The sequence below is a fragment of the Rhincodon typus genome, chromosome 3 (genome assembly GCF_021869965.1).
Source record: "Rhincodon typus isolate 14 chromosome 3, sRhiTyp1.1, whole genome shotgun sequence".
Taxonomy (NCBI): Eukaryota; Metazoa; Chordata; class Chondrichthyes; order Orectolobiformes; family Rhincodontidae; genus Rhincodon; species Rhincodon typus.
Genome location: NC_063334.1, coordinates 26,378,585 through 26,392,227, shown reverse-complemented (window position 1 = coordinate 26,392,227; position 13,643 = coordinate 26,378,585). Strand labels below are relative to the sequence as shown.

The 13,643-nt window shown below is 40.2% G+C and overlaps 1 protein-coding gene across 1 annotated transcript in view; it reads right to left on the bottom strand.

The window, feature by feature from the left end:
• LOC109926660 (phosphatidylinositol 4-phosphate 5-kinase type-1 beta) overlaps positions 1-10,992 on the bottom strand; it is a 43,205-nt gene extending 32,213 nt beyond the window's left edge. Inside the window, exons 1-3 of the mRNA XM_048619275.1 lie at positions 10,901-10,992; positions 9,751-10,050; positions 4,576-4,787 (exon numbers count right to left, since the gene is read on the bottom strand). Of these exons, the coding sequence (XP_048475232.1) occupies positions 4,576-4,787; positions 9,751-9,996 (458 nt within the window). The 5' untranslated portion in view covers positions 9,997-10,050; positions 10,901-10,992. The remainder of the gene's footprint in view (positions 1-4,575; positions 4,788-9,750; positions 10,051-10,900) is intronic.
• Between the last annotated feature and the right edge of the window lie 2,651 nt (positions 10,993-13,643).

Sequence of the window (13,643 nt, the reverse complement as noted above, 5' to 3'; positions counted from 1 at the left end):
GCCTGTTGGGTTACAGCTGACACCTATTGTAGTTTTCTTCATCACTGCCAGAAACTAAATGCAAAGCCTCTTGAACATTTCTTGAACAGTTGTGCGTCAGACCAGAGTAAGTTACCAGATTCTACCATTCATCACCACTTGCGGAGCGATGCACCACGTTTTTAGAGCTTGTCCACATAAACAGTACAAAAACTAACAGTTTCCCTTCAGTGTTGCTGGATCGAAATCCTGGAATTCCCTCTTGAACAGCATTGAGAGTCAACCCACAGCGCATGGATTGCGGTGGTCAAGGCAGCAGCTCACCAACACCTTCTCAAGGGCAACTAGGGACTGGCGATGAATGCTGGCCCAGGCAGCAATGCCAATGTCCCACAAATGACAAAAACATTCCATGTGGTGGCAACGTCTGAGGTCAGAAGCATGTTTTAATCCAATATCCATCCATTTGCCAAGTGAAGACTTCAAGGCAGAAATAGCCAACTTGTGATTACAACATACACAAACTTCACTTTCACTGGTATGAAAGGCCAGTCTCGGATAGGACACTTTTTAAAATCAGCCATGATCTGAATGGACAGAACAGGCATGAGGGGCTGAATGGCTTCTTTTTTTTTTAGTGAACCCAGTGTCAGCACGCAACATTCCCGAATGGATTGTGTTATACAGCGCTTTTAAAGTAAAAAATGTCCAAAGCAACCATGCATAGGAGGAAACAGATACCCAACAGTAATAGAAGACAGTGGAATACCCAGATTTTGAAGAAGGTTTTAATAGGCAGAGTAGTAGCAAGGTGAAAGGGTTTAAGAATGAAGTTTTAGAGAATGACTAAGGGACTAAAGTTTGCTCATTGTTGTTACAGCGAGGGAGGTACATGAGACAGGGTCAAAGGAAATACATAGGTATAAGTGTTAGAAGACAGCAGGGGTGAAGAATATTGCAGAGGTACAAAGGTAAGGACTTTGAATTAAACAACATGAGATAGAAACCAGAGAATGTAACTGATGACATGGAGAATTATCGGGCTAGCAATCTGATAAAGTTAAGAACCTGTGTATGGATGGAACTTGAGAAACCGATAAAGGAGGACTTTGTATCATCACTAGATCCATCACTGATAAGGCTGATGCAGTGAAACTGTAAAATCCCTTTAAACAAAGAGGAGATTTGATCACATCTGTATCTATCAAAGCAACATGGGCCATACCCTCCCTTGTAAAGCAACTTTGAGGTGGTATATTCTGCTGCACATTATAAGATCATTTTAAACATTATCTAAAAACAGAAATAACTACATTCTTAATCAGGTTATCTATTGCCTGTTCCGACGTTACTTCAATCTTGGTAGTTTTTCTCTATCAGTTGGAGACATGTCACAGGAAACACCAGTCTGATGACAGTGGATTATGAGTAGGGCTCCCCATTCACCATATCGGGAAGAAGTGCCCACTTCATGATGCTATATCCATGAGCTCCACACAAATCTAGTTTGCCCATTATCAGTACCTTGTTCTTAATTCTTTAAAAACACTTAAATCCAAAATGTACAAATGTACAACTGGCCTCCCAAACATATATTCACACTTTCAAAAAGGATTTGGATATATAGCTGGAAAAGAAAACATGTAGGGGCTCAAGAATAGTTGGTTACCTGTTCAAGAGGCAAGTGTCTTTTACAGGACTATTTGTGACTCACAGGGAGTGACAGAGTTCCAATCCATTTCTCTCCCCTCCCGTGGCCATTTAAACAACCTCTCCTCTCACCTCTCCAAACCCACCAGGCTCCCACACCAGGGGAATCCTTCTCCCCAGAGGGATCTCTAGCCTCCTGAACACAGACAGTACCCTCCCCTGTCATGATGACCTGCATATCCACTAGCCCTGATCTCTTATTCCCTACCTCCTCTCAGGGATTGACACCAAGAGATCCCAGGCTGAAGCCCTCCTGGCCTCTGCCACTGACATTCCAGCCAGCCTGTCACTCTGACTAGTGGAAATGGGGAAAAAAAAAACGTGATCATGCCATTAAGCCCAGTAGATGTTTAACGTCCCTGGTCTTGCAGGATTCCCCTGCACTGTCTTATCGCAGCAGTTTTTGGGTACTGATTCAATATGTCAGTGAAATTAAACAGAGAAGAGAAAGAATATACCGAATAAAATAACTGCATTTTGATCTATTCACTTAATTTCTAGATACAATTCAAACATAACATAAAATTCAGATTTATGTGGACTCTAACTGAAAACTCTTAAATCTAGCATTATTTTAATCAAGACATTTGTTGAAAGCAAGTCAACTCTTCTATGGAATTGTTTTGATAGGAAATTAGGAGGAAATCTTTGAATAATAGCTAGTAGCACAAGCAAACAAGCATCCATGCCGAAGTTAATCAGTAAAAGTTAATGCAACCCATCTATTCTTCCAACTCAACAATGAGCCTATCATTTAACTCCTTTCGTAATGTCTCCGACGTGTTTAAAAATAAAAAGCAAAATAAAATCAACTGTTTATCACCAGTGTCTGAACTTTTATATTTTATTTGCTCATAACTCTTGTTTGATTTATCATTTAAACAATATCTTGGATTCATCTGAACCATTTTATCCTTGATGCACCTGATAAGACCTCCACTTGAACTTGCTTCTTTTCAGACTTTACATCCTTAGCTCTCTAATTGTTCTGACAGTTCATCATTTTCAGATAGGAATTATTTGTGTTTGCCTTCCAGAACAAGTTCAACACAAGCAGATACTTATTGTGCCGATTGATTTGGAAACAATCAGAAACAGTTAGGCCCTTGATCGACTGAACAATAAATGAGTACGATGATACAATTCATGGAGAAATGGGCAGGCAGTGTAGGTACAGAACAAGCAACTGCTTTGATTGGGAGCTGTCCTTGGCTTTATCTGTTAGAAAGACGCAGTTCCACAAATAAAGTGATAAGGAAAGTTCATGGAGCTGGTAATATTTCTGTATCATGCTTTCTCTGATATGAATTTTGCAATATCTTTCTTAAAAAAATGTGTTGTTCTATGATTGTCCTATCACAGTAACAAATACTGCATAGTGCTATCAGCAGAGCCTCTTGTTGAACATGGTCATTGCTTGGCATTTATGTGGCATGTATGTTACTTGCCAAGTTTCCAGACCTGTTTCGTTGTTTTTGAATTCACAGTTTGTCAACAGGAGCCCTGTTTTGGTGATTGGAATGTTTTGTAGGTTTATCTTCTGCTTTATGGTAACAAAAGGCTTTAACCCAGGCCTGTAGGTCTTTTCCAGCACGTTATGTACTTAGATTGTATTTGAATATTCCAATTTGGAGATTTTAGTGTCATCATCCTATCACTGCAGAACGAAAAATTAAAGATGAGGATACTGATGCAAAGGCACAAGTTCTTACAGATTAAGCAGTATGTGATGCCAATCTCCAAGTCATAGAATGGAAATACAGGAACTGAAAAAAGGTACTAAAGCAAAATTTGCAAGAGTGGTACCAGAACTGAGTGTTACAATGATCATGAAGGACCAAACAAGCTGGGATTTTCTTTTCCCTCTGAAAAAAGAGCAGATTTGACAGAAAAACTAGAAGAAAATGTTCCCACTTATGTTGGAGTCCAAAAGTGAGGGCCAGAATTAGAAGATAGTCGTGAATAAATCCAAGAATTCAGGAGAAATTTTACCAAGCGGGTGGTAAGTGGAACATATGCAGTGGTTAACTACATCGATGCACTGAAAAGGAAGTAGATAAATGACATGAGGGAGAAAGACAGAAAGATACGCTGATAGAGCGAGACCAAAAAAAGAAGTCGGAAGCACCTTTTAAAGAACAAGTGCAGTTTCTGTGCTGTAAATACTACGCAGTTACTTACTCACAAAAAACAAATTTCACAATTCTACGTTGCTCCTGTAGAGGACTGATCTCAAATCATCATACCAACTAACTGCAGTGATAGGATGATGACACTAAAATCTCCAAATTGGAATATTCAAATACAATCTAAGTACATAACGTGCTGGAAAAGACCTACAGGCCTGGGTTAAAGCCTTTTGTTACCATAAAGCAGAAGATAAACCTACAAAACATTCCAATCACCAAAACAGGGCTCCTGTTGACAAACTGTGAATTCAAAAACAACGAAACAGGTCTGGAAACTTGGCAAGTAACATACATGCCACATAAATGCCAAGCAATGACCATGTTCAACAAGAGGCAGAGGCAATCTCACCACCATCGCTTGACATTCAATGCATTACCAATACTAATCGCTCATTATCAACGTCCTGGGGCGTTCCATTAATAATTCAACAGCTTCATGGTTACTATTATAAATTAAAAACTATTTCCTGATTACAAAATATCAAATTCTGAAATTGCCAAGGTGGGATTTGAACAGAGTACCAGTGGGTAATGACTAGCTCAGTAGCATAGCCATTAAACCCCCAACACCTGTATTCCAACACAAAGCAACATGGTTAAACTACAAGCCTGGGACTCCATTGCTAACACAGTAAACAAACAGTTTCACCAAGGAGAACATTAGCCAAGTATAGAAGAGGATACTGACGGGACTTACATGTCATCTGTTCCAACAGATTCTCCCGATTTGGTTGCACCTTGTATAGATTCTAAGGCTGTGGAATACAAGACCTTCTGCCCACCCGGGCGTTTCCCATCTGAGGCAGTCTGGAGGTTTTCTGCTTCTTTTTCTCTCTCTTTAATGGCCAGGTCCAAATTATGAATTCCCAACAGCAGACTATAGTCCATGATTTTGAAACTTTCCAATACCTGACAGCATAAAAATGCCCAGTTATCATTAAGCTGTAGAAAGAATCAATAGCAATTTCACATTTGGTATAATTAACTGAGTTACACAAGTTTGCAATCACTGGGTTAGTGGCATTCAGATTGGATCCAAATATTTGAGATTCAATTCCTAAAGAGAAAGTGACAACATAAGAACACAACATATCTCCTTTAGGACATTTCTTAAATCCTCTGTCCTCGAGCTAACTTTCTGGTCACCTCTCCCAAATGAGTTAAATTTTGCCGGAATTTTATTGTTACCTATTTTCAATACGGGCTATGGCCCTTTTGAAATATTTCAATAAATTCAATTTAAATGTTGACAGCTGGCAATCAACAATCCTTCACAGTCAGATGAAGGGAATATCTAATTAATTTTATTCATCTACAATGGGTTCCTGATCTCAACTATGGAGGGGCAGCCAACAATTAAACTGTTCTCAGGATAAAAGTGTACTCAATGACTACCATGGATAAAGTGTCCTTAACGCTTCTTCGTTAAATATTGTCATTTTGCAAATAAACAAAAATCTTTTAAAAAATCTCTTTACAAAGAAAAATCCAATTTCAGCTGTGAAAATATTGCTAGTGTTGTTTCATCACTGTAAATAACATCACCTGCACCTTTAAACCTCAATTTCTTTTTCAAAAATAGTCACAAAAGTCACATATTCTGTAACCCATTTCACTTTCCGGCTTTGCCCAACCGTTTTGTTTGGAGCAGGTTCTCCACTTTGGAATAGCATCTTCTCCATTCCCAGAGTTGGGATTGTTAAACTTAGCTTTCCATCCCAATGGTTTTACTGTTGGGATGCACTTCCTCTCACGGATGCTGGCAATAACATGCCAGACTTCTTTGTCTAACTTAGGTGAATACTCTAAGCCCTGGTATTGATCAGCAGAATTGGGGTCACAATCCCCAATATTCATGTGTTGTCTCTAACGTGCAGTACTCAGAACGGAGTGCAGGCCACAGACGCAGTATAGACACAGCCCGAGTTAATTAATTTATATTCCCTTGAATATACAAGTTTAAGGGGTGATCTGACCAAGTTGTTTAAAATGTCAAAATAGATTGGCAGGGCAGGTAGATTTGTGTCATAGATCAGCCATGATCTGACGGAATGGCTGAACCCACTTGATGGGCTAAATGGCCTCAAGAGGTTTGATGATCTCCCAAAGCCTGGGCTCTGTTGCTGTCTCCCAGACATGGGTAGGTAGTAGATAAATCAGAAGCCAACAAGAAGCTAAAGAGAAGCAATCAGAAATTACTGACAGCAAAAGCAATGATACATTACAACTGTGATTACAAATTCTCAAAAGTATTTCATTGGTTATAAAGCACTGTGACACTGAGGATGTCAAAGATATTATATAAATGATTTTTTAAAATTTTATAGCAGGAATGGCTTTAAGGAGGGAGTGTAGGGCCAGGGTAAAAGGAGCAGAAAGATGGAAAATGAAAAGCAGCTATGATGGAAGGACAATGAGTGGGTTTGCTGTCAAGTTATACAACTTTTTAAATTTGAGAGTTCTTGTAAAACAAATGTTCCAAAGTGGCATTCGTCCTTAAACTTTGTTCAAACTTGATTGATTGTTCTTTGAACATTTTTGCAAGTCACATTTGAACAGGCAAGCAGTGATTTTCAGAAAAACAAACTTAAAAATACTCTTCTACTCCCGTCTGCCCCCACTCCTTTTCATTTCAGTTCATTTTGCAGGCAAACTCTGTAACGAAATCCATCATTCAGAAAGGTCACTAAGAATATACTATTCACAAACCTATGTACTAACATTTACACGATTCCTTTTCAAATCTACAAATTTTTAAATATATCAGGCATTCGGGGTGCTTAAGTGGGATGAATGGCAGAAAAGTTTTGCATTCTCCTCCCATTTGGCATGAGAGAAACAACCACTTGCATTGTACAGCACACTTCACAACACCCAGATGGTTAAAGGGCTTTACAGTCAAATAAAATCACTATTGCGATACAGGAGGTTCTCTAAAACACATTTGTGTTGAGTTCCTAAAGAGGGTTTGCCAACCTTCCAGGCTTGCCGGAGCCAAAAATTCAAGCTTAATCTCCTAAAATCTCAGGAATGTGTTCTTTTTAAAATATTGATTATATTTCTTTCCATTTTCTTTCAACACTTTTGTCTCTTAGTTCAAAAAACACGAGCTGGGTAGAAGAACAGACTGTTCGACATCAAGGATCACCCTGCTGAATCATGAAACATGCTCCCTTTCCTGTGCGAGAGAATAGGCTCCTTGACTGGGCAATGGGAGGAGTGTGAAGGAAACTCATGTGGCAAACCTCTGGGACTACATCCAATTGGAATGCAAGGTCTACAAATGCAGATCGCAATTTCAAGTGAAGGATTAAGGAGATGGGAGTTAATTGTAATGACTTTTACCACACTGGTTTGGGTGTCAATGAGTCTCAAGCTGGCTGTTATTATACCATGAGATAACAAAGTGTAGAGCTGGATGAACACAGCAGGCCAAGCAGCAGAGGAGCAGGAAAGCTGACGTTTCGGGCCTAGACCCTTCTTCAGAAATAGGGGAGGGGAAGGGGATTCTGAAATAAACAGGGAGAGAGGGGGAGGCAGATAGAAGATGGATAAAAGGAGAAGATAGGTAGAGAGGAGACAGACAGGCGGGGGTGGAACCAGTAAAGGTGAGTGTAGGTGGGGAGTTAGGGAGGGGATAGGTCAGTCCAGGGAGGACGGACAGGTCAAGGGGGCTGGATGAGGCTAGTAGGTAGGAGATGGGGGTGGGGCTTGAGGTGGTCTCCAGCATCTGCAGTTCCTACTATCTGTTATTATACCATGCTTAGTTTCCTTTCCTTGCCAATGGGACAGAGTTAAAACCAGCCCCTTGAGTACATAGGAGACACTGAAAAACAGATACCCTCTCTGGATAGGTTTTTCAAGATCGTACAGCAGAAACATAGCATTTGCAATCAACTACTGTCAAAGTTAGACAATGCTATGCTTTCTTCCTCTCATGTCTATTTTTTAAAAACTTATTATTTTTAGATTGAGGGAGGGTGGTTCCTTTTAATTTGGAAATCTGGAGAGGAATAGATACATTCCTAGTCTAACTAGAAGAATCTTGCAGTAATTCAGTAGGCAAGCAGTATTTTGGCTTTTACTGCAAAAGGATTCGAGTAGAGGAGCAAAGAAGTCTCGCTTCAATTGTGTAGAGCACAGGTGAGATGACACCTGGAGTGTTGTGCGCGCAGTTCTGGTACTCCTTGCTTAAGTAAGGATAAACTGGTGACAGAGGGAGTGCACAGGAGGTTCACCAGATTGATTCTTGGGATGGTAGGACTTTCCTGGGTTGGGGGGGGAATTGAGGAGACTGTTTGCATATTCATGAGAGTTTAAAAGAATGAGAGGTGATCTTTCTGTCCACCCCTTTAAAAATTTTATAAGTTTCTAAGTAAATGCAAGAAAAGATACGGTTTAGAACCATAAATAAACAGTTTTAGAATAAAAGGCAAACTATTTATGACTGAGAAACTTCTGCACTCAGAAAATGGTGAATCTTTGGATTACTTTATCAGGGGGCTGTGGAAAAGCATCAAGCAGGTTCAAAACAGATTAAAATATTTCTTGTTAGTAATGGCAAAAAGGATATGGGGATTGCACAGGACTACGCCGTTGACATAGACGATCAATCACAATTTGGAATGGGGAAGCAGGTGCAAGGGTTTGAATGGCCTACTCCTGCTGCTCTATTCTTATGAAGTTAGTAATAGCAAGTTTATTGCATTACTCCAACTAACATCAGATTACAGAATATGATATACGTTACTGTAGAGGATGTTACCAATATATTGGCATGACATCTGTCCCCCAACAGCTTCTACCTCATATTGTCCAGGTATTCACAGCATCACCACAGTGGATGGTGCCTAGTGCAAGTTCTTTCACAGCTATATCAAATGGCAACACAGTCAGCATCTGCCATCATTAATCCAATGGAAGTATCAAGAATTTCTGGTGTGCTCGTATGTACAAAACAACATGGAAATCAAGCTAAATAAAAACCAAAAGAATTGCGGATGCCATGAATCAGGAACAAAAACAAAGTTGCTGGAAAAGCTCAGTAGGTCTGGCAGCATCTGTGAAGGAAAAAAAACAGAGTTAACATTTCGGGTCCGGTGACCCTGCCTCAGAACTCCTCAGAAAGATGGAAATCAAGCTGTTTGTTTATCGGTTGAGGTTGCCAAAATTTCAAGTAAAAAAGAAAAAAATCACTGAATAGACTGAAAAACTTCCACTCTTAAGTTTCACTGTAAAAATCCTTGAGAAATGAATGCCTTACTCAGTTAGGAGTAGCCTGTTCTTAACCACATATATACTGCTACTAAACATTCTCATTGATTCTGAGAAAGTAATTTTGTTTGTTAAAGTAAAATTTCTCACAATGGAAAAAATTTGAAATCTTAAGAAGTTTGCTTGCAAAAGTTTGATATTTCAGTTTCCACCAATACGTATGTCCTAATCATTAATTTTGCTATTTGTTAAAGTTTAAGAGCAAATGCCAGTAGCTTTTACTTCCGGATTTGAAGTATTTTCAGAGGCAGCCACTGTGATTGGCAGCTTACTGTACTTGATGACTTTACTTTCCCCTATGACATCACTGCACATAGATACTTACAGATTCCCTTTACTTGCTGCCACATTCAACCTGATGTTGGGAAAAGTTAAATGCACCCCAGGTCACTAGATCCTTGTGAACAACTTTTTGTTGCCCGCCCCACCCCCACAATGGCTGATCCCAAATACAGGGCCAACGTATCTAATTAAGGTCAAGCATTGTTCAGAATGTGAATGATAAAATCTCTTTATATTTCTATCCAATTCATTCTTGTCCCAAGGTGCACAAAACTTCAACAATAAAGAATAACACTAATTTTTGTGCCATACATACCCGACAATCCCTCTGAAGTGTTTTAATCAATGCATTATAAGTCTCAGCATCAAAAAATAGGCCATCTGGTGTATCTTGTATAAAGTCCAAGTCTTTGAATGTGGGTATATCTTTTTCTCTCTCTTTTCTGGATGCCCTCCGTTTATAAGTTGAGCCCTTCAAATCGTACTTGTGATGCATCCGGACAGAGCGTGGCAACACATTGTTCATAACCACAATTCTTATGTTAGTACCTCCTGACTGCATGCAGTACAAGCCATAAAATTTTGGCAGAAGTGTCCGAGGATTCTGGTTTAAATTCTGCGAAGAAAAAGTACATTGCTTAAAGATTTTCTTTTATAAGAACTATGTGATATACTCAAACAATTGCAGGAGCAATCCTAATTGTGCATAGTGATCAATGGCAATTTCAGTATTCATATAGCAGGCAACGAAACGGATACAGTTGATTTTAATTAAGTACAGACATGGAACTTGACAAAGTTTATTATAGATTAGGCCTAAATATAATCCCAAGAACAAGGAAGGTACATTAGCTTTGAAGCGGTCTTGTTGACTAATTAAAACTGGATTCCTGACCTGCAGGAAAATAATTCAGATTGAGCCTCTTAGCAAATGTACAGTTGTACGGATTATATGTTAACCACATTGTTAAGTATCACATCAGTCTTCTCTAAATCCCTTTCAAGCTTTTCTCTGGAATTGAATTTAGCTTAGTAATTGCACACTGCTGTTGAATGCATTTCCTCTAACATTTCACTCAACATCGCCAGACTCAAAGATCTTTTGTCTCTTTATCTGTAAATTATTAATCGAGTAACAAGGATTGAAATCTATTCCCCGTCTCAGCCAGAAAGACAGACTTGTAATGTAACATGTGGCTCGCAAAAATCCTCAAATGAGTCAAATGCAATGACATGCTTCGTTGAAGTGTTGTAACATTTCTATAGAATAAACCTGTCAACCAGTATGTGCACTGTTAAGCATGAATGACCAGTTAATCAGGGACACAGAAATACAATTCTTGTGAAAGGAAAATGCCAATGGATTTAAAACAGAGAGCAAACTCAGACACAAAGATCTAAATATTTCAGGCTGAATCCTCATTCTGAACTAGATGCATGCACCTGAGCTGACGGATGGCACTTACATTAGGAGTGGAAAAGTGACCAAAACCTTGTGGTACCAGTGATCATCTGAGCCACTGAAAATGCAGCTTTGGACTTTTGGCAAAGGACTGGATCATGACACTTTATGGATATTTCCCACAAGAGCAAGGGCAAAGCAGAAAACTTGTAGGAAAAAGAAAGAATGTTAGATTTATGATACCAAAACGAATATGTCCCAATTACGCAATCTTAAAATGTGAATGCACAGATAATCCCAGGTGAAAAATGCATATTGTAAAAGGAAATACACAGCATGTTTCTAAATTATCCACAGCTTTGGAGTCACCTCAACAGGACAGAGGTCCTTATTGAGAAGGAAAATTAGGTTTAATGAAGTTTTTGTTTGAGTTTAATATCAGGCATGAATTTAATCCATTCAATATTCTCCTGCCCATTTCTTTCCTCAAAGGAGAGGAAAAAGGAAGTGGTCTTGTATGTTCTAGAACTGTGGACAGCTACTACCCTCAGGTGTGAGGTGAAGTTTGGTGAAGCTGTCATTACGTGGAGACTACAGAAACCAGGAATCGTCACCTTAGAGCAGGAGAAGGTTATGAGGAGATTTGGTCAAGATGCTCAATGAGGGATTACGACAGAATGAATTAAGAGAAACCGTTTCCATTATCAGGAGGCTCCGCAACTACAGGATACAATGAAGATAATTGGCAGAAAAACTAGAGATGAGGAGAATTTTTTATTCTATCTAATTGAATTATGATCATCTGTAATGCACTAGACAAAGAGCTGTTAGAATCAGATTCAACTAACTTTCAAAAGAGAATTGGATAGATTCTTGAAATAGAAAGTTTGGAGGCCAATGAGGAAAGGATTGTGAAGAGGAGAGAACCAAATGGACAGCTCTTTCAAATTGGCAGGACAGGTATGAGGAGGTGAATGACCAGTTCTTGTGCTGATAATGCACATAAACACAATTCATAAAATGAAATGCAAGAGTCATTATGGATGTAATGCCAGGTGTTTTCATAACATTTGCTAGCAAGGCTACATAGCCATGTGTGAACTGTGCTCGAACTGAGTTGTTGTACTGTACTTAAAGTCAGTAGCTCAATATACTCAAAGACAACAACCACAATTTATCTTTGTAAAAAAACTTTTACTTATTTGGCATCTATCCCTTCTCCAAGCAAAAGACACACCACGTGACAGTCAACAGGCAATATTCAGAATAGAGTACATGTATAATACAAAGTTTTAGAATGTTTGCAAAAGGTACCATTCATCACAATGTTCTGTCTGCAAACCGTTTTGCAAGCAAGCCTCTTTTGGTGCAATATCCTATACAAAATGTCAGCTCCTTAAATCTTATGGTTTTTTTGGCTGTCAGTTTCATAGCGTTTCAGCAGAAGGTTTCTCCCTGCATAATGACACCTCTCCTGTCTGATTCTAGCCCCTTCTACTACTTTTCACTGCCAAGGTCTCTCTGGCCATTTTAAAAAGCCCACTGTGCACCTAGACAAGCACGGTCGGTCCTAGCTGCCCTGCATGGTTCTCGACGTTTGTCCGGAACATGGTAGAGATAGGAAATATTATGTCTCGTTTTGTGGGCAGGGACCTGGAGGTTCTGGGGGATGGGATGGGGTGATGCAGAGGAGGGACTTCCTCCTCCAGAGCTGTCAGTGGAGGCCACAACACCAGGACTATGCCAGCTGGTTGGAAGTTGTTACCTGGGTCAATCTCAGCTGTATGAAGGAATGCACAGCAACATAGGAAGAGGGTCAGTGACATCCTCCACTGCGCCAGTGTAAATGGCACCATCATCTCTGCTGCGCTCAGTACCTCTGCTACTGTGCCCACAAGGCCAATACTCTACTATTCTTACTAATAACTGTAACATCTTCCCCCACTCGCTTTTACCAATCCCAATCCTGCATGCCCTCTGTGCTGCCAACTTACTCGCTTGAGACACTTTCCCACCTGCACCAGCACATACTGCTGTGCCACCCACACTCCTCTCTCTTAACACCTGGAGTCAGACAGAGAGGGAGGCAGGAGAAGAATAACCCACAAGGCAGAAGGAGTTAACACAGGTGGTGGGCTGCCTGACGTTCAGCTCCTCACCTCTTACAAAGAGGGGATCTTGACTCTGATCTCACCAAGTGGCTGACTGACTCTGTCCGTGCCTCTGGACTGGTATCGGAGGCTGCACTTGACTTGACCGAGGAGTGCTGAGAACCAAGATAAGCTTTCTGGCTTTGCATCTAAATGAAACAACAGGGCAGTGCAACAGCACTCTTACCCTGAGACCTCCGGCTAAGGGACAAGGTGCAAAAAGGCAAGGGAGGACAAGGATGCAGTGAGCATCCAGGTAGGCTCAAAGCGAGTGAGCGCAAAGACAGCAAGTGAACGTCCTTGAGATGCAACCTTGTCCATCCTTAGCTGTGTGCATGTCCCTGATCACAAAGTGTCCTTGCTGCAGCATTACAATGATAAGCCATTGCTCCCCAAGATGCAGCGCTGAAGTGTGAAAACAGACTATAAGTGAATCATAGATGTGCCACAAGGGTTCTTAGAGGCTGCTACATACCAGATACCAATGTCCTTGCATGTGGGCTGCGGTGGCTGGTGACCATGCAGTGTACCAACATAAACATCCTTTGGTACAGTGATCTGAAGCTGCCAAGCACCTGTTCTGACTTCTAGGGCAAGAATTCTTACCACCTCGTTTGCTTCCAGTGAATGGTTCAAATGAAAGCTGTATATGAAGCA